Here is a 20,507-nt window from a genome sequence, read left to right as displayed (position 1 = left end):
AAAAGTATGAACCTGAACAAGAATAGAAATGTAAACATGTGAAGTAAAACAAAGCCATGTGACTGTATATAGTATGAAGAATGTTTTCTAACATATAGAAGCATAGCTAGCTAACCCAGCCTTACATGTTGTAATGTGGATGGTCACAGACTTGCATGGGCTTGTTTTCGTGGCCCACCCAACCGTCTGTGAATGTAGTTGTACTAATTTAAGTCATAACTTGAAAATACATAGGAATTTCACTAACATTTTAGCAAACATGTATAGTTAACCAACTCTCATGGGCTAACCATCCCACTACACGCACATAAACTTTAATTAAAACAAATGTCATGGGCTGCCCGGGTGGACATTGAATATATCATATACTGTATGTTTATATAAGAACATAAGAACATATGATGACGAGAACAGGCCATTCGGCCCAACTAAGCTCGCCATTTCTTAATTAAAGAGTATCCAAAACTGCATCAAGTCTGGACTTGAACACAGCAAGGGTCTCTGCCTCAACTACATGACCTGGCAACCTATTCCATGTATTGATAACTCTTTGTGTAAAATAATATTTCCTTACATCAGTGCGGAACTTACTCTTAACTAGTTTCCATTTATGTCCTCTTGTTTTACAGACTGAACTCACCCTAAAGAATCTATTATAGTTAACCTTATTGATTCCTTTTATAAATTTAAATACCTCAATTAAATCACCCCTAAGCCTCCTCTCGCTTAATCTAAATAGGTTAAGTGACTTGAGTCTTTCCTCATAGCATTTATATTTCATGCCAGGAACTAATTTAGTTGCCCTTCTTTGAACCTTTTCTAAAGCTTCAGTATCTTTTTTATAGTGCGGTGCCCAGAACTGCACACAGTATTCCAGGTGCGGATATAGAGTGACTGCACTTAAATGTTTACTGCTTGTTTATCATTGACATTTTTACTATTGATATTTGTCTTAAAATACAATCCTATTCATGTATGACCATCAAACTTGAGACGAATAAACCACAAATAAGGTATTTGTAGGGGACTGAGGTTGTTTAAAATAAACAAATATATCACTACGTGATGATATTAGGACAGGTCAAACTACGTTGGAATTTTGGCATCTGAGCGCTCGTTGATATTAGCGGGGCTGGCACATTCCATTTCATGGTTTAAAAAATGATTAATTAAACGCCTCACAAAGTAATAGCTTGTGTTCATATTAAAGTCAGGGTCATTCCAGGCTATAGGAACGTGTGTATGTGGTGGAAAAGTGGCAGTTGTTGTGTCATTCATCTTCAAAGCAGTGAGGGGGACATAGTGTGACAGCAGAGGGACAGCTTGGAACAGGGAAACAGATCATGACAGCTGGCGTTCCCGCAGTCGTGTATCATGTTAGCGTCCCATGGGTACAGTCTGAAAATCTTTTTTTTTTTTTTGTTTCAGCCAGCGAGTATTTATATTTTCTGTGTTTTTTCTGAGTTCATTCTGCTGTTATGCTGCTGTTGTTACCTTCAGTTGGCTTGTTTACTGTAAATGTCATATGTAGAGTGTTTGCTTCCCACTTGTTGATGCCAAAAGCGAGATTTTATGGAGACACAGACATTTCCTACCATAGGCCATGTATTATAATTTTTGCTTAATTACATTTCATCTTCACACAGTATGCAATAAACACATTAAGTAATGACTTACAGCTGAACTGTGTCCTGCTTATTTAGAGTTAAAATTTAAATAGTTTTGTGTGTCTGTCTAATCAAATCTGACTGAAGGCCTGAATGTTTTTTCTGGCTCTGTCAGAGATGCCTTTTTCATATTCTAGTATCAGAGTGTGTAATTCCAGTTCTTTTATAACAGTACCATGATTTCTGTTGCTGAAGTGAAGGTGAATCTCTATTTGATGACATTTGGACCTAGATATCAACATTAAGAAGCACTTGCAATTCCTCAGTGATCGCTCAGTGATCTGCTGTGTCTTCCTTCTCAAAATTTACATAAAGCTTTACATTCTTATGTCTGCCTTAGTCTGCATACTGTGTGCTGTGTCTGAATACATGAATCAGCTGCAGATGCAGCATTTTAACAATTTATCGTGACTTCTATTTACCCATTCCTATTCTCACATTAGAATAGTTCATGATTAGAAACAGAAGGTATTAAACATTTGCTTAGTAAGTAAATGACTTAGTAAGTCATTACATCTACAGTGAGATTGTGGTGACATTCTGTGTGACATGGTGTGCATAACTCATGTTACAGAATAGTTTCTGATAATATTCTTTTTGTATTTTCTGGGCCGTTCTGTTTTTTAATGTCGTGATAAGTGTTGTTTTATTGGTTCGGATATCCATTTCTTTGTTACAAAAACTTTATAATGCTATGTATGTATGGGCGTCCAGTCATGAATGTTACACAAAGATTGGATGGTCTTTTAATAATGTTTTGTGTTCACTGGTCTGGTGTCTATACGTTATTGCAACTTGATAATATCGTGGCTTTTGTCGTGTCATGGTTACCGTGTCTCGTGATTGTTGAAATGGTGACATTATATCGTGATAACACTATGAGTGTATGAGCGTGAATGTTACTAAAAAATTGTGCTAACATGCGTCTGTGTAAGCTGGGATGTTCTCTCATTTATGTCACTGAAACTTTTCAATAGTGCTGTGAGTTAGTCATTAATGCAGATCTTTGATTTTAAAGCCAACAGAGACTCCCATGGTGGAGGTGGAGGTTGAGGCTGGGGTAAGATGCTCCACCCATCCCTGCCCCTCGCCTCCACTTTTAATTTTGTCATTGTTTTCATTTCTGAAAGCGTATCTCCTCACCTGCTTCAGTTCTGGGTTTTGTTTTTGTTTTGCTTTTTGTGTTGAGAATTATTTACGTTGGTATTTTCGAGGAGAATGTCACTAACGCTATTGGTTTGCCCAGCCTGGCCAGCGGCGTGGAGGGTTATTCACGTTCTACACCCCGTAAAAACTATTCACACACCAATGCATGACTCTCCCTGGACCTTCAGATGCCCCTGTGACAGGGGCTTGGCCCGAGTCCAGCACTGCATGTTTTATCTCTGGACTCAAGAAGCCATGCTTGTGCTGGTCCATGCAGTCAAGTATGGCGAGGTTTTCCGGCATGATGCCCTGTCACTGACACTACCCTCCTCCCCCCACCTCCCTCCGGGTCTGTCAAAATGTACAAAACTTGGTAGTGCTTTAAAACAAGTTCCTACATTTCATGTCAGCTATTGGCATGCACTGCATGAAGGATGCAATGCATTTGGGGGAAAATTTCACATAAACATAAATGCACCTCTGTTTTGAACATACATTACATGCAAGTCAGATGATTTCTCTTTGAAAACCATGACTCAGATCTCTGATATGCCTAGAGGGGTTAAACAGTAGAATTATCAGTAGATTATCTAAATCTAAAAACAAAGGAACACTTCTATAAACACTTCTTATGCACATTATGTTGTATCTATGTTATTTCTGTGAAAAAAACAGCAAAGGAAGCTTTAGTCAAAGGAAAACCTTTCATTCTTACTGTCAGTAGATACACAGTATAACGATATACAGGTTTTCAAATTGAAAGTTAGCATACTCAACTTGGTGAGTACTCATTTTTTTTCACATACACAATGCTCCCTCCACACCCCTGCATTAGGGCTTAAAGCACTACCAGATCTACCATGCCGACCCCTGCCTGCCCACCGCTGCCTGTGTACTGACATCGTCTCACTCTCTTCAGAACACAGAGGACAGCGCTAGGATCTCCATCACCTTTTTCCGCCTGTTCCGGGTCATGCGATTGGTTAAGCTGCTGAGCAGAGGGGAGGGCATTCGCACGCTCCTGTGGACCTTCATAAAGTCCTTTCAGGTAGGTGGTCTCACTGTGACTCCATTTTTATGTCTCTGTATGATGCAGAATGTTGTTGGTGGAGTACATCATTGGACCTTTGACCTGAGGATTGGCGGTGTGAATAGACTAAGGTTGCCTGCTAAGTAAGTAAATGATAGCATGTGAATCACAAGACACAACAGGAACCCTCTCAATAAGCTGTTGGCGGATTTTCCATGGTTTCCCTTGTGGTGATTACACATTACATTGTCCACTCAATATGTAACAGAATTGCTTGGCTTTGCCTTTTGTGTGTCTGATCAGGGTTTTCATGGTTTCTCCTTGCAGGCTTTGCCATATGTTGCTTTGCTGATAGCCATGCTATTCTTCATCTATGCTGTTATTGGGATGCAGGTAAAACACACTCTGGAATACTAAAATGCTGCATGTACATTTTATATTCTGTTGTGTAGCTGAATAATATATGTTAAAAAATACATAGCGTGTAGTATGTAATTTTCTTCTTGTGGTTGGGTAGGATTAAAAGGTTAAAGGGATAAGTCTGCTGTGCTGTGTATTTTTCAGGTGTTTGGTAAAATTGCCATGGTGGACGGTACCCACATCAACCGAAACAACAACTTCCAGACTTTTCCTCAGGCGGTCCTCCTGCTTTTTAGGTCTGTGACTTCAGTTCATTTTCTGTCACTCCAGTTACAGTATTCACATTGGAAGCTGGAGGGTGCTGCTTTCTTTTGAAAGTTGCCCTAAGCAGTTCCTTTATACAAGTACATAAAAAATAATACAGTTAGTCTTGCTGCCTGTGGTAGATCAAAGGAAAAAGCTTGTGAGTGCTGTTCAGGTTTAGTGCTTGTCAGGGATGGTGTGGATCTGTTTTTCTCAAGTGTATGTGGATAATTATAGTATGATCCTTATTTGCTGGCACGGTTCTGTATTTCTGTGTTTGTGGTTGTGTTTGAGACATGCATGGTTGCAGTTGAGGTCTTTGATGGTGGTTTGGTTCTGTGGCTATATTTACAAGGCTGTGGTTGCAGTCTGTTCCCTGTGTCTGATGGGTATGATTTTGCCTGTTGCAGGTGTGCCACAGGTGAGGCATGGCAGGAGATCATGTTGGCGTGTTTGCCAGGAAAGCTCTGTGATGCAGAGTCAGATTACAACCCTGGTGAAGAGCGAACCTGTGGAAGCGGCTTTGCAATCATCTACTTCATCAGCTTCTACATGCTGTGCGCCTTCCTGGTACGATGCCACCTCATTTACAGCTGTGGTACTCACTGGAAATCCATAGACTTCGTTTCAGATCATATATTATATGCAGTACTTAGCTGGAACCATGGAGTGAGAATTCATGGAAGTTTGGGTTTTGTAATGAAGGAAAATTTCTCCTTGTGTTCTTTTTGTCCGTGTGCCAGAGAGGAAGTATTTTGGATGCTCGTCAAGCATTTGATATAACCATAGTGTTGCTGTTACTTGACAAAAAAGAGGAAGAAATTGTGTGAAGATTTTGGACACTGGCCTCTTACTGAACACATCTATGTCACTCTTTCTCTTAGATCATTAACTTGTTTGTTGCTGTTATCATGGACAACTTTGACTATCTAACACGTGATTGGTCAATTCTTGGCCCCCATCATTTGGATGAGTTCAAGAGGATCTGGTCAGAGTATGACCCAGAGGCAAAGTGAGTATGAGTCCAGACGCCAGAACACCCACCAGCTGTAGTAGGGAAGGGACAGGGAAAAGTTCCTCTTCTCACAAGTTTGTCACCTTTCCAGGACTTGTTTTCCTGTGGGGGCTACTTCATACTGGTGTGTGATTGTGTGTTTACAGATACAGGGGAAATGAGTGTACCTTTAAAGCAGTTATGTTCCTGAATGTATGTATGAGGCCAGGTGTTGGTGTAGGAGTCATGCTTGTTGTGTGTTTATGGAATTGGTGTTGCTGTTTGCTCAGTGGGTGTTGTGTGTGTTGGGAGGTGGTGTTGCTGTTTGCTCAGTGTGTGTTTACCCCCTACAGGGGCAGAATAAAGCATCTGGATGTGGTGACCCTGCTGCGCCGTATCCAGCCCCCTCTGGGCTTTGGCAAGCTGTGTCCCCACAGAGTGGCCTGCAAGGTAATGCCACACATGCACACACGAACACATGTACATGCACACACAGCAAGCAGACACAGACATAAAACTATGAAACACACGCCACCCCCCTGTTCCCCTTAAACGTTTGCCAGCTGCACACCCTGGAAATGTCAGAGACTGTCGTAATTTAACCTGAGAGCAGTCTTGAGTGTTCTGCTGTCATTAAAATGAGACTACAGAAGTAAAAGCCCTAGGTCTGTAAGAACACACAGAAGTTGTCACTGATGGAATCTGACAGGAGCACTCTGAGATAGCTCCCACACACAGGGGATTTGCCATTAATCTACCCTAAATGAAACAGTGACAGTGCAAACGGAGGTAGGGAGTCATTTATGCAGGGGCGACTGGCCGCTCTGTGGTGCCCTGTCACCCTCAACAGCTCTCAGCAGATTGGCTCTGACAGCGGTTGTGACGGTCCCTCCCCAGGCCCTGGCAACAGCAGGGGGGTGGCATTGACCTCTGTGTACCTGGCAGCTGGTGATGACAAAAAAAACTGCATCACTTGTCACACAGAGAGTGCGCAGATTTTTACATTCGTGATATATTCAAACCAGCTAATGTTTTGAAAGGGAAAGAGAAATCAGTGTAAATCCTATCAAAGGTATCCTTTGAATAAGTCTCTGCTTTCACAATGTTATACTGAACTTTTTATTTCTCTTTTTTGATGTATTGTTTATCCCCTGATGAGCTCATGTCACTCCAACTTCATGTTGCAGAGGTTAGTTGCCATGAACATGCCTTTGAACAGTGATGGCACGGTCATGTTCAACGCAACCCTGTTTGCGCTGGTCCGGACAGCTCTGAAGATCAAAACTGAAGGTGGGATAATACTGGGTAGCAGGTAAAGTGTTGTGTCGCAGCTGTAACGCAGCCTGGTTTAAAAGAAATTCTGTCAGAGGGAAGTGAACAGTGTACCTCGAACAGCAGGGGTGTCCACCAAGCCCCCTCAAACCAAGTGGAGGGATTAATATGAACAATAAAAAAAGTAGTTGGTGCGGCAGTCTACTTCTAACTCGTGGGAAAGGGAAAGGAACCAGGCTGCAGTAAGGGATTTGCAACCACAGCTGCATGGTCTCTTATGCCTGCTACACAATTTCCCTGTTGACCACATCCTGCCAATAACATCTACACAGCCAAGAGTAACAGGAAGAAAAGGTGCACCAGTCTTGCCTAATACAAAAACAAAATTTTGCAAGCAGAACGCTAATGAACCAAAGACCTTTTTCCATAGCTTTAGCACATATATAATGATGTCCAAATAAACTTAATGCCCCACAGAAGTCAAATAGTTTTGCATCATGTATCATACGGCCCTGGGCCCTGTTGGATTTTCTGGTCTGAAACCAGAAAACAGATTGTAATTTTAAAGCGGGCCCAGCTGATACTCTGACACTATTATTCCGAGCTAATAGCTCTAGTCATTTATAAACCCACATTTTGCACCTAATCATATTTGGCTCTTCCTCTAAAACTCATTAATAATGTAATTTGGCCTGAAGGGAACCTGGAGCAAGCCAATGAGGAGCTCCGAGCCGTCATTAAGAAGATCTGGAAGAGGACCAGCATGAAGCTTCTGGACCAAGTGGTGCCCCCTGCTGGTGGTCAGTCGCATTGCTCTGCACTCTCTCACCTCAGGCCAGACGAGCTAGCCCCTGAAGTTCTCTTCCCAATAGCCCTGCTTCTTGCTTTCACAGCAAAGCGTCTCTTTACATGCATGAGAGATACACACACACACACACACACACATACACACACATGTACACACACGAAGACAACCCACTATGTTACATTATAAGATGTTCATTGTGGGCATCACATTTCACATGGCAACCTACATATGTGCTCTGTTCACCCCTCAGCTCGCAGGCTGCTGCATTTTGTAATGTCTAAGGGAAAATTCATCACGCTTTCCTGTTTTGCACTTATGATGTGATCTTTCCTGCCCTTTAACCAGCGGTAACCAAGTGAGGGGCCACTTTGGCTGCAGATAATGTGATATCAGATCTGTTCTGTAGTTTCTGTTACGCGCTAGAGTTATCTACACTTCCCACAATGTATGCTTTCATATCTGAGTTTCTTGAGAAATATCACCTCAGGGCTGCGTGGTAGATATACACTAGCCTGCTGTAGGGTCAGTGTTGTGTGCTCTATATTTGACAGCTTGCATGGCCTGTAGACAGCACTAGCAGTTCTGCATGATCTGTACGTACTAAACCTTGTCTTTCTCTGCCTGAGCTTCTCTGCAGCTTCTGTTCCTTTCACACTCTCTCAGTCCTTCAGAATATTCTGAAGCAATTCTGTTTTAGGGTGGTGGCATGGAACTGGTGTTGCCTCTCTCCGATCTCTGTCCCCGACGTTTCTTGTTCAAGTGACAGACCCCTGCTTCAGAACTATTCCACTAAGCTAGCTCTGCTTGCTTGCATGTGCTAACTAGAGTGTAGACGTGCCACTCCTTTAGTTAGAGACATCATTAGAGGCTTTATCAGATCACGTGGAGTTCTGATTGCTTCATTTAGGGTTCAGGTGAAGAAGCAAAACCTCCGGTTGCATTGTACCTGAGGATGTTCTTTTTTGCTATAGTGTGAATATAATACACACTGAAATAATTGTTTTATTATCATATACATAATATGGACACGTATTTGAAAATATGAAATGTAAAACCATCATCCGCAGCTCTGTTTCCTCATTAATGGCTCCTTTCCATCAACTGCTTTTAACTACAGGTGGATAGTGGCAGTGTTTAAAAGGCTGTTTCCACTTTCCAGGACTCACTGTAAGCAGGTTGCTTCAGGTGCAGTTAGCTACCTAGATTTCAATGTGTTCAGGGCATGATTATGCTGCATGTAGCAGTATAGTAAAGTCAACATGGCTGATGGAAATAAGTCATAACACTTCCATTACATTACATTATTTCCACCTGTCTCTTCTCTCAATACTTTTTGCTCCAGCTCTGTCCCCTTTCTAACACCTTCATTTGTAACACCTTTATCTGTTTCCACTCTAACATCTCCCATCTGTCAGCACCTTCTCAAACACCTCCATCTGCAGCTGTCTCATCTCTAACCGCTCACTTTTTCTTCTGTAACTCCTCCCTCTGCAGTTCTTTCTCCTCTCTGACACCTCAGTCTCTTCCTCTCTGACATCAGCTCTATAGTTCTTTGGTGGGTCAAGCTGTCAAGTGGTCGGTCTTCTTTATTTCATGGATCTGCGCAGTGATTAATGCAGTAAACAAGATATCGCGACCCCCTTGACTGGAGATCATAGCATCGGAAAAACACGATGATCATATGATTGATTATTGCAGTCCACCTTCTGTGTTATATTCATCAAGAGACTCTCATAAATGTGTTGATGAGAGATTTGTATCACAGCATCCGGAAAGCTCCTGCTGCTTTCTGTCGCTCCCTGTGCTTGAGGCCAGGGCTGTCTGCTGCACAGTGTGTCAGCAAGGATTTATTTTATCTGAAACAACTAATGAAACTGCAGATGAGCTGTACAAATGCTTTTCTATGCCCTGAGAAAAGAGAGTCTTCGTGAATATATTCACGTCCTGTTTCGCTGAAAGTTGAAGAGGACCAAACCTTAATGTTGTTTGGTGAGAACAGGACCACATGTTTCCCATGCTGCACTAGCACTTCTGGCCTTGTTACTGACCATTGTGGGAAATCAACTTGTTTTCAGACACATTGTACACAATCAACCTCAACCTGACATCCTCCTTAGAATACTTCATAAAGAAGTTAATTATATAGCGGAAAAGTCCCTGGATGAATTATGTTGCTCTATACCCACAACGCAGCACTGTTTGGAAAGCCGTGCTGTGATCCTAGTGTGAGAGGGTTACCTCAGTGGTGCTGAGGGTGTCGCTGCTTTGCTGTTTGGACTGCTGGCAGGTGTCCACTGCCTAGGCTCCAACACAGCGTGGGGGGAGGGAGGGGGGTAGACATGATTTGTCTGCTGGAGACCAGGGCTAGGAGCTGTGAGGGTCTGCACCGTGCTGACAGAGGAAGGCTTTGTGTGGTCTGTTCACTCAGATGATGAGGTGACCGTGGGGAAGTTCTATGCCACCTTCCTGATACAGGACTACTTTAGGAAATTCAAGAAACGCAAGGAGCAGGGCCTGGTGGGCCGACACCCGTCCAAAAACACCACCATCGCACTGCAGGTAAGGACGCCTTTCCTTCTGACCTCCTACAGCGGTGGCTTGCATTAGCCACAAAGTCTGCTGTGTACCTGGTGTTGGAGCAGCCCCTTTTGTGGAGTGTTCTGGGCTTCAGGGCTCTAGGCTTGCTGGATCATGTCCCCTTTGCACATGGCATTGGGACAGAATGCGCAGATTTGACACAGTGAGGGAAAAAGTTATCATCGGATTGCTTTGTGGTTTCCTGTTTCCAACGGATTTTTTTCTTCCCCTTGAGTGTATGTTATTTTACATGAAAAATTGAATATGCAGTGCTTAGCATGATAAATTAGAGGTAAAATATGACTAAGTCATAATTTTCTCAGTAACAGAAAGGTCAGATTTCTAAATCTGATAAGTGTTCCTTAATCTAATCTCCTAGCGGTTTTCTTTGGGTAGCTGTAGTGGTTGGCTGTGTAATTAGACATCAGGGATTAACTGTGTGCCTGAAGCAATGCACAAAAAATGGCTTGCAAAAAATCCCTTGCTATAAGCAAATGTGCAAATGAACTGATAGTGAGTGTGGTTTGAGGTGAGGATTCAAAATGAGGTTCTGAGTAAATTCATCTTGCATTTCCTGAACCTGAGGTGACTGAAAGGAAGAGCTGTATTAGATGAATGGGTGAATGACAGATAACTCTAACAAATATGAAGGAGTGAATGAGAGAGGGCTGAAGTAAAGGTGGAGGGGTGGACGGGAGGGAGATGTAGTCGGGATAAAGGGTTTAATGAAAGAGAGCTGTTGTAAGAATGAAGGGGTCCAAGGTAGAGAAATGTAGTGAGGATGAAGGGATGAATAGGATAGAGCTATTGTGAGGATGAAGGGGTTAAGAGGGGAAAGTTGTAGAGAGGATTAAGGGATAAAAGATTTAGGGCGGCAGTGCAGTGTAGCTGGTAGGGAGCACAGCTTGTAACCGAAAGGTTGCTGGTTTGATTCCCTACTGAGGTACTGCCGTAGTACCCTTTGGCAATGTACCACAATTGCCTCAATAAATATCCAGCCGTATAAATCAATAACATATCAAAAAACTGTAATCTATGTAAGTCACTCTGGATAAGAGCATCTGCTAAATTACAATAATGTAGTGTAGCATCAGGAGTTATAGAATACTGAAGATGAACGGATGAATAAGGCAATGGTGTGGTAAGGATGAAAGGATGAATAAGACAGAGCTGTTGTGAGGATGAAGGGGTTAATGTGAGTGGGCTGCAGTGAGTGACAGTGGAAGGCTGGAGTTGTAGTGACATAGTGCCTCCCTGCGCCACTCCGATCGCTCAGATCGCTGTGGAAACCAGCGTCCCCATGCCATCTGCAGCAGCACCTCCAGCTAACATGAGCTTTGCAGCCTCTCCTGGTCCAGCGCTGGACCGCCGCCGGACCCCCGCTGGCCTGCCTCTCGACCACCGCATCTCCTTCATGCACTGCTATAGTGTAGGTGCTTTCTCTGCTCCTTGTGTCATAGCTCCTGATTTAGACAGTGGAACTGTAGTATAGGTGCACCTGCCTGTAGACATACTTAGTACTGTATTGCTTGTGGTAGCAGACTGGCAGTTATGGTAACATGGAAACAGATGAGAAGGAAGTACTAGTGGTGGAATAGATATCCTGTACATAGAGTTTCTGTTCCTCCTGATTAAGGCGTGTTTGTTTGTTAGAAATCTGTTTTGATAAGAGCATTTGCATCCTCACCATTTTAATAAAGTGCAGTTATCATGGCTAGAAAGAGTGGGAAAATGCTTGTAACTTAGAAGTGTATTTATTCGGAAGGTATTTTTTCAGAGAAACTGGGGAATTAATCATAAAAATGAGTGTATATGGTACGTGTCTCGTTTGCTCCAGTGAAGCTGTGCGAGCAGGTCACAGACTTGTGTTTGTTGTCCTGGATAATGGTGTCTTCTGGGCAGATTAATTATAGCGCATTCTGTCAGCGTCATGTGTAAATGGGGCTTATCACTGAGAGTGTGTGATTGATGTCGCGACTGTAGCAACAGGGCCCTGTGGCCAGAAAGCCAATAATTAATGGTGTTGTCATCCAGTTTCCTTCTAAAGGATGCACTCAATTTCAAAGAATTTTATAGAAAAAAACAACTGAATATCCCACATTTTCTGTTTTTTCTTTTTGATATCATACTATATTTTTGTAAGCTACCGCTTTTTTTTTTTCTTTTCCTTCATTTCTAACATGGAGAATACAAGAAGGAAAAAGCAACAGCCAGCACTGCAGTGGACTTAATCTAGACTTTTATAAACAAAAGTATAGTGTTCTAAAAGAAACATGATGTGGGTTATTGAGTTTGTGCTGGACTCCCCTCTTTGTTTTCTCTATCTGACATAAATATGAGCATCCCTAACATTGATGTTAAGCTAGCTTTCTGAAGTGTATTTTTTGTCTGTATATTTAGTAGCACCTACTACCTACTACTTGTCTGTATATTTAGTAGCACCTTTAGTAGCATCTGTTCTGTTCAACATAGTGTTGATTGTGCAACTGAAAAAGGATCACACGTAAAATTTCCATACGTTTGCTCATTCATATTTGATCTTTGTGTATTACCACAAAACTTTCAGCTCCTTTGTACATTGAAATTCCATCCTTCTAAATCAATAAAAATTTAGTTTCCATGGGTTTCAAAACCATCACACTATTTTTCAACCCCATTCCACTTAACGTCAAATTTCCTACATGGGCCAAGTACATTATGTCTTCATTCAGTTTCCCTTACTTAGATGCAATAAGATGGATTTAGGATCCTGAACAGATTCTGACTGTGTAAACCAGTCTGATTAAGGATTTTATATTTTTGGGATTCAAGCTTTCAGTTTCACCCTGGGCTCTGCTTTTCCCTAGAATTTGCAGAAGCAGCTAAGGAGAGAATTCCGCCTGTCCTAATCCAACCAATCCTGTCACTGTGTACCAACATTATGCCTGTGTAACCACCCGTGTCACTGTCAATCCTGTACATCCTCTGTTAATGTCTCACATCAAGTCAAAGAAGTTAAAACCACTCACATTTGCCTGAAAGATTGACAGTGATATGAATTGACATGTTGAGATGGTTATTTCTGTATGCAAATTCCACATGACAACCTTAGACTTTTGGCATCTAAAGACTATGGAGACAGAACTAGGACAGGTGGATTTTCTATGTTTATACTCAAAGCTTATGCCTGAAACATGTATAGACTTGATGTGTTTGGACAAGGGCTGCAAACACAGTGTGATATTTAAACCAAAAACTCTTGCAGCAAGAGATAGCTGTGGTAATCACCAGAGGCCTTGAACTCAATGTTGAGAGCAGTAGCTCACTCAACCGGAAGGAGACTTTTTAAAATAACTGTTATAATTTGCACACTAGTCTTAAGTACGTTGTCCCTAAAAATGTTCTAAACTGGGTTTATGGGGAAAAAAGAAGCGCTGTATTTTTGCACCTCAGCTGTATTTCACCTGGGTGAGCGTATATGTGCTGCTGGTGGTACAGCCCCGCGAAGAGTGCTTCCTGCTGGTTCTCAGCTCTTCTCTTGTCATCATTGCAGGCCGGTCTCCGCACGCTGCATGATATTGGGCCCGAAATTCGACGAGCGATATCATGTGACCTGCAAGACGAGGAGCTTGTAGACTTTAACCCTGACGATGACGAGGAGATTTATAGGGTAATCGCTATTACCGATTTGTATCTCTTTGAGACACCAAGAATACGCAGATATGTGACTGTGAGAATAATTGACTCAAAGATACAGATTTCCTTGCTGCATAGTAATGCCTCAAACCAGCATGCTGGCCTTGCCCTACTCCAGCTGAAATGTGCTGCTCAACCCTTTACTTTAAACTGCCTGCACTTTTTGTAGCTGAAAGTCTAGTTGAGAAGTTCAGCCCAAATGAAAAGGTAATTATCTACTCTTATTGTTCTCACACATGCCATATGTCATTTAACATACTTTTTCTCATTGAATTTCTAAAGAAAAATTTAGAAATTTATTTTTGCCCACATCTGAGGGGACATGTAAAGTTTTAACACTGATGTGTGATCAGATCCTTGGGGTGCATGGCGTATGAGGTTTAGGCGGCATATAAAAAGCTTATTAAAATGGACTGTTAGGGTGTTCTCAATAAGGAAAAAAACTGTTCCAGAGTTTCTCCTGTATTTCTCTGTCTTTCACATTTCAAATATAAACAATGCTTTATCTCTAAATGGAGGATGGAAGACCTTTGTTTTTATCCAGTTAATCATTCAGCAAGAGAGTGTTACTAGCCACTGTTGACCACTGCACTGTGAATGTGGAGCTTCATTTTTAAGTTGCTTTTCATTTTTGTCACTCAGTTGCAGCTGATAAGGTCTCAGCATTCATGGTATTATTTGCAGTAACATTAACTATACATTTACAGTGAATGGCTAATAAAGACTTCTAGAATATATTCTGACTGTATTCTGAATGTCAGAAACTGTGGAATGGTCGCCCCCCCCCAAAAAAAAAAAAAGTTATAAGGCCAAAGGTTTGCTTGGGCCTGGTGTACTTTGACCTATTTTGACTAAAGCATTCCATTGCAGAGGAATGGTGGCCTATTTGGCAATCACGTAAATCACTTCAGCGGAGAAAGAAGGGGCTCTGTCCACCAAACCAATGCCACTCAGCGCCCCCTGCAGGTTCAGCCTCCCCCCAGCTTTGCCCCCCCGGTAGACCACGACAGGTTTAACAGGACGGCGAACTTCATGCCCCACAACCACCTCAACCACCACCACAACTCCTACACCAAGTCACCAAAGTCCACCAACGCCAACCTCAACAACGCCAACGCGTCCAGCGTCCCCAACGGGAAGCGCCGTCGCCACCACGACTGCGCCCCTGCCAACGGGTACCCCTCCAAAGGCTCCTACTTCAAGAGTGACCATGACAAGCAGAGAAAACCACACGGGAGGAGGTAAATGGGACACCCATATCCACCTGAAGTTATTGTGGTGACTGTGAGTTATGTTGAAATGCACTATAACAGCTTCACTAACTAATAACCTTCACTAATAACCGCTAACTCTGTCTTATCCATTCTTTTGAACAAATCCAAGCTCTCTGCCCCCATCTCACCTCTACCTCTCTAGTGTCATTTCTGTCATTTACGACAGGTCTTTCCCATATCTGCACACTGCTGACAAATCCACTCTTCCTATGACAAGCCATATATAGTTCAACTGTATATGTGTCATATACTGTGTGATATATATGCTGCCTTGTACCCTCTACTTGTCATTGATTTTTCCTTTCCATTCCTTCATTATCTAATTAAAATACTTTCTCTCAATCATTCCTCTGCCTTCTGGAACAGGACACGCTACTATGAGACCTATGTTAGGTATGTCCACTGTCTGCTGCAGCACATGCTTCTTTTAACATGATGCAAGGTCAGGGTGTTCTTGGTATCTGCATTTTTACCACTAAAGGCAGTGAGTCAGGTTATTGATGTTCCCTTTTTTGGTCCAGATGACATTGGACATACAGAATTCTGAAGAAGTTCTGAAAGTGATCAAGGATTGCCATAATAGATACAAATAGAGCCAGGAGCCCTAAATTTTGCTTGAGTGTGGACAGAAAAGAGGATGTCATGAACCTGAACGATGTACAGACAAGAATGCATGTGCAGTTTAAAGTGTAACTTCCCCAAAAATCTGTCATTTCAGACAATCTCATAGAAAGTCAGTGCTTGTGAATATTTTACTGAGAACTTGTATACTTTCTGTATACAAATTACAGTACATGAAGGTATCAAGTTGTCTGCCAGTGAAGATTGGAGGGTGCTACTGATTTATGAGCAGATATAAATCAGGTTGTTCTTATGATCCTTGGTCTGCCTGAGGCCTCTTCTAGATAAAAATCTGTAGCAGAGGGTTGTTGAGCAGCTGCACCCAGTCTGCATCCCATAACCTGCAGAGAGATTAGATCAGTGCTGCTTACAGACACAGTCTAGCACTCTGCATTAGACAACAAACAGAGCATCCGAATGACCGATTTTTTTCAGTGGCCTTTTATCCTTTTAAGTGCTTACAGTAAAAAGAAAAAGAGATACTTAAAAAAGATCAGCTCTGAGCCACTGGTCTGTACACATGGACAGTGCTTGAGCCAAGTGTTTTATGTGGCTGCAAGTGAGTAATTGGACAAAGGGAGTGGGCTACCCACACTGCCCCCTGGAGTTGTGTGTCTGCATGGCAGTGCATGGCCCGTTATGCCATCCACGGCCCTGGTTCTGACCTTCTCTCCTGTATCAAGGTCGGACAGTGGCGCCAGTCAGCACCCTATCATCTGCAGAGAGGACCCACATAGCGGTGACGAGGACCGCTATTCAGGAGGCGACAGTGAGGAGGAGTTCTATGAGGATGACATCATGCTGTCACCAGCCAGGTATTGCCATAACACCTTATAATAAATGCATGAGTACCTTCATCTGTCTTTAGAAAAATTTTTGAGACATTTAATGTGATGCTGAAATGAAATGCAGATACCATAACCATGCGAATGCAGATACCATGAGGTTATATCCTTCGGAGGTGGTCATAGCTTTCAAAATGGTAACTCCACCTCTATTTCTGATTTGCGTGCCTTTAACATGATGCATAAGGACATCACCATTGCTGAAGTATCAAAATAAATTGAGAGAAATAAACTGAGAGAAAAATGATCTGCTACAAATAAGTTTTTCGTGTTAATTATAATACATTTTCAGGGTTATTGTGAGTAGTTAAATAACATGAAAAGAGTTTTTGCTATCCACTCTTGACGGCTGGCTGGTACAGTTGCTGTATGAGAGAACGAAGCATTGAGTGTTACTCCCTTATGGAGTGCTGTGCGCTGTTATGGTATTCCATTTATTGTTAACTTTATATGCTCTGTGGATGGAACACCAAGATCTTTATTTCTCCAATAATGCTTTTGACATTTGCAGTGACACCAGGCAGTTATGGATTGCTCATTTTTAAAGAGAGATAATATTGATTCTGGTAGCTAGACACCCTGAAGTTTTATGTATTTGCCCCAATGAGAGGTAATAAAAGACTTTACAGTTCTTATCTTGGAGGGCAGTTCCTTCAAGAACTGGGAAACTAGTGAAAAAATTGGAGAATAGAATAGAGAAAAATTGGAACATATAAAACGGAAGCAAAGAAACAGAATAGTTTCTGCCAGAGGAGGATGGGACCGTTATGAGGCATGATTACACAAGAACAAGGGGAATGTTCTGGAATATGTTTTTATTTTCAATGTAGGAGGTCACAAAAGGAGCATCAGGAGACGTATACCAACAGTGAGCCCGATAATGAAAGCTACCATCAGCCTGAAGTTTTCTACAACGATGAGCTACCCATCTGCCATGAGTCGCGGAAGTCGCCAAAGAGACGGCTGCTTCCCTCCACACCTCAAAGTGAGGGAGCTGTCTCTGCACTCTTCCCAGCGTTCTATCTGCTAATTGTTGATCAAGCTGCAATAATTTTAAGTTTCTGTGTTCTGCACATTTAAATCAGTTGAAAGCTGGAATTTGTACTGTTAAAGTTTTGTCCACTACTATTGGATTTCAGTCTACTCACAGTAACAGAGATATTATACTTTTACTGTATGTAAACATATACAAATTAATTGCAATGTCATGATTAGTTTGTTAATTGTTTAACCTTTATTTGTTCTCAAATTTTTCTTCCTTTGCAGCACATCAGAGGCCGTCCTTCAATTTTGAGTGTCTGCGCAGACACAGCAGTCAAGAGGATATCCCACTGTCGCCTGGTCTGCACCAGCGCACTGCGCTACCTCTGCACCTGATGCAACACCAGGTAGAGCTAACACTGCCACACAGATGCATCCAAAAAAAGCCTAGCATCTGAAGAGCAATTCTCAACTGACTGCTGCATCTCGCCCCGTTTGCCCAGGTGATGGCCGTTGCTGGTCTCGACTCAAGTCTGGCCCAGAAGCTCTCGCCGACCCGCTCCACACGCTCCTGGGCCACACCCCCCACCACGCCCACCAGCAGGGACCGCTCCCCCTACTACACCCCCCTTATCCAGGTGGACAGGCCCCGTCGAGAGAGCATAAGCAGCAGCCAGTCATCATTGAGAAAGAACTCCTGGTATACAGATGAGGCAGACTACCCTCAGAGGATGTACACACCGGCACACCTGCAGGTCCCTGCCGAATTTCGCCACCAGTACCACCAGAAGCGGGGAAGTGCCACCAGTCTGGTGGAGGCGGTAAGGGGAATTATGCTGCTGCACCAAACAAATAAAATAACAATAAATATATAAGAAATACCGTGATTTCACCTTGCATGTATAAGAGCTGTGCGCTTGATAACTGCAGTGATTGTGGTCTAGTACCTAGGACTACAGTACATGAGACTGGTTAGCTGCAGCTATAGGGTGTCGTCTTTTTTTGTGTTGTCCTGCAGGTGCTAATATCAGAGGGACTGGGGAGGTATGCGAAGGACCCGCGCTTTGTCGCGGCGACAAAGCACGAGATCGCAGACGCCTGCGAGATGACCATCGACGAAATGGAAAGCGCCGCGAGCAACATCCTGAACGGCAGCATGTCGCCCATGGACAGCGGGGACATGTTCCCCATTCTCAGACCAAGGGAGCTCGAGCAGCAGGACTACTCCGCTGGCTACAGCGACGAGGAACCAGAGCCTGGCAGGAAGTACGAGGAGGACTTAGCAGATGAAATGATATGCATTACGACTCTATAGCATCTGCTAAAAGACAAAACAGACAGGCAAACTACGAAAATGCCAACACAAATGCATCTGTTGGCTAATTAACAAAAGAAGTGCCTTCATTTAATGGAATATTAAAGGCACTCCTGGCTGGATGAGGACAGGGTGGGGCTGAGGGCTTGAGGGATGCCCTGGAGCACCGGATGCAGAGGGCAAGAACCTGTTCAGCCGTGCAAAGCCCCGCCCTTCAGCATTGAACCTTTTCCAAGGAAAACCTGTGGCGAGAGACATGTGGCTTCCGAGCAGGGGAAATCAGAAATACAGGGGAAACTGTTACGTGCACTCTTAGGCAAGGCAGGGTGTTACGGGTGATGACAATCAAACAATAAGGTAGCGTCATTACCTCAGTCAATTTTGTTCCGCACTGGCATATCAAGCAAACGACTTTCCATCGAAAAAAGCAAGAGAAGCATATCCCCCCCCCCTTATGGTTGGGATGTTAAGTGAATATTTGCAGAAAAAAAATGTTGGTACTAATTTCCCACCAATAACAGAAAACAAGAACAAAAGAAGTTAAAAACACACTGGTTTACATAAAGATATCAGTGACAGTTTTTGTATTATCAAACCAGAATTTGTTTATGTGGCTGTCTTAAAATGGAGCTGAACCATGGAAACAATAAAAGCATTCGTAATGCAGGTAAATGCACTAAACAGCCAGGTCATTTTTGAAATGTTGTTTGTTCAATATTGTTAAATATTTCATAGTAAATATACTGTAAATTAATTGTAATATATTATAAATGAACATTTTGTAAAGAGATGGTCTATATTTTGTAATTATGTACCATATAAAGAGCAGCAATATGGGTCCTGTAGCCAGTTGAAGTTATAAGCCAATGTGAATATACATACGCACAAGATATGCAAAATTGCTTGATATAGATGACAAAAATACTCTTTTGCTGCATATGAAAAACACAAACCACCTAAAAGAAGAGTAGTTTTTAAGAAACTCCCCCCAAATCTTTTCTTAGCCAGTTGTCTTTTGTGATGGATGTGGTGGAAAGGACATATTTTTGCCACTGCTTTCAATTTTTATTTTCACAGAAACGGGCTGGTTTTGCATATCTTGTGCTAGACAGATGCACAAGTTAAACATGCTTTTTGCATCCACAGTGCTGCTTAATTAGTGACGCAATTTATGGACTTTCATTATTATATATTACTGAATTGCCATAAGTATTACTCAATAAGTGACTCCATTGAGTAATAACAACAAAAAATCATAATGTCCATTACAAGATAAAATTGGAGTAATCAGTTGGATCAATCAGACAATCAGTTGAATTGGATAATCAAGTGGTATTGGATAATCAGTTATATCAATATTGAAAACCCAAAACTAGTGTCATACATTGGGTGAAGTATATTACTGAACACCACACTGCACATTTATTTGCATTATACATACACTGCTCGCAATATTATACAATCTGTACCCCATTCATATAGCTATTCAAATGGAGCGATTGTGGGAGATTACCTTGCCTGAAGCAAGCAATTACAGCAGTTTTCCAGTTGGGAATCAAACTCATGACCCTCAGGTCCAGAGCTTTAACCACAACACCAGATGGTGCCCAATTTAAATTAAATCCTTTATTTTTCTATG

At 42.3% G+C, this 20,507-nt stretch overlaps 1 protein-coding gene across 1 annotated transcript in view; it reads left to right on the top strand.

Annotated features, from left to right (window-relative positions):
* The window catches only part of LOC118780521 (voltage-dependent L-type calcium channel subunit alpha-1D-like), an 84,059-nt gene extending 64,509 nt beyond the window's left edge, over window positions 1–19,550 (top strand). Inside the window, exons 31-47 of the mRNA XM_036533061.1 lie at window positions 3,733–3,861; window positions 4,171–4,236; window positions 4,408–4,499; window positions 4,917–5,076; window positions 5,391–5,518; window positions 5,854–5,950; window positions 6,688–6,790; window positions 7,471–7,572; window positions 10,009–10,139; window positions 13,690–13,806; window positions 14,703–15,073; window positions 15,473–15,499; window positions 16,411–16,542; window positions 17,403–17,557; window positions 17,839–17,960; window positions 18,057–18,374; window positions 18,572–19,550. Of these exons, the coding sequence (XP_036388954.1) occupies window positions 3,733–3,861; window positions 4,171–4,236; window positions 4,408–4,499; window positions 4,917–5,076; window positions 5,391–5,518; window positions 5,854–5,950; window positions 6,688–6,790; window positions 7,471–7,572; window positions 10,009–10,139; window positions 13,690–13,806; window positions 14,703–15,073; window positions 15,473–15,499; window positions 16,411–16,542; window positions 17,403–17,557; window positions 17,839–17,960; window positions 18,057–18,374; window positions 18,572–18,868 (2,547 nt within the window). The 3' untranslated portion in view covers window positions 18,869–19,550. The remainder of the gene's footprint in view (window positions 1–3,732; window positions 3,862–4,170; window positions 4,237–4,407; window positions 4,500–4,916; window positions 5,077–5,390; window positions 5,519–5,853; window positions 5,951–6,687; window positions 6,791–7,470; window positions 7,573–10,008; window positions 10,140–13,689; window positions 13,807–14,702; window positions 15,074–15,472; window positions 15,500–16,410; window positions 16,543–17,402; window positions 17,558–17,838; window positions 17,961–18,056; window positions 18,375–18,571) is intronic.
* The last annotated feature ends 957 nt before the right edge of the window (window positions 19,551–20,507 follow it).

Source organism: Megalops cyprinoides, chromosome 7 (assembly GCF_013368585.1).
Source record: "Megalops cyprinoides isolate fMegCyp1 chromosome 7, fMegCyp1.pri, whole genome shotgun sequence".
In the NCBI taxonomy this organism is placed as follows: Eukaryota; Metazoa; Chordata; class Actinopteri; order Elopiformes; family Megalopidae; genus Megalops; species Megalops cyprinoides.
This window is presented reverse-complemented; position numbering and strand designations above follow the sequence as displayed.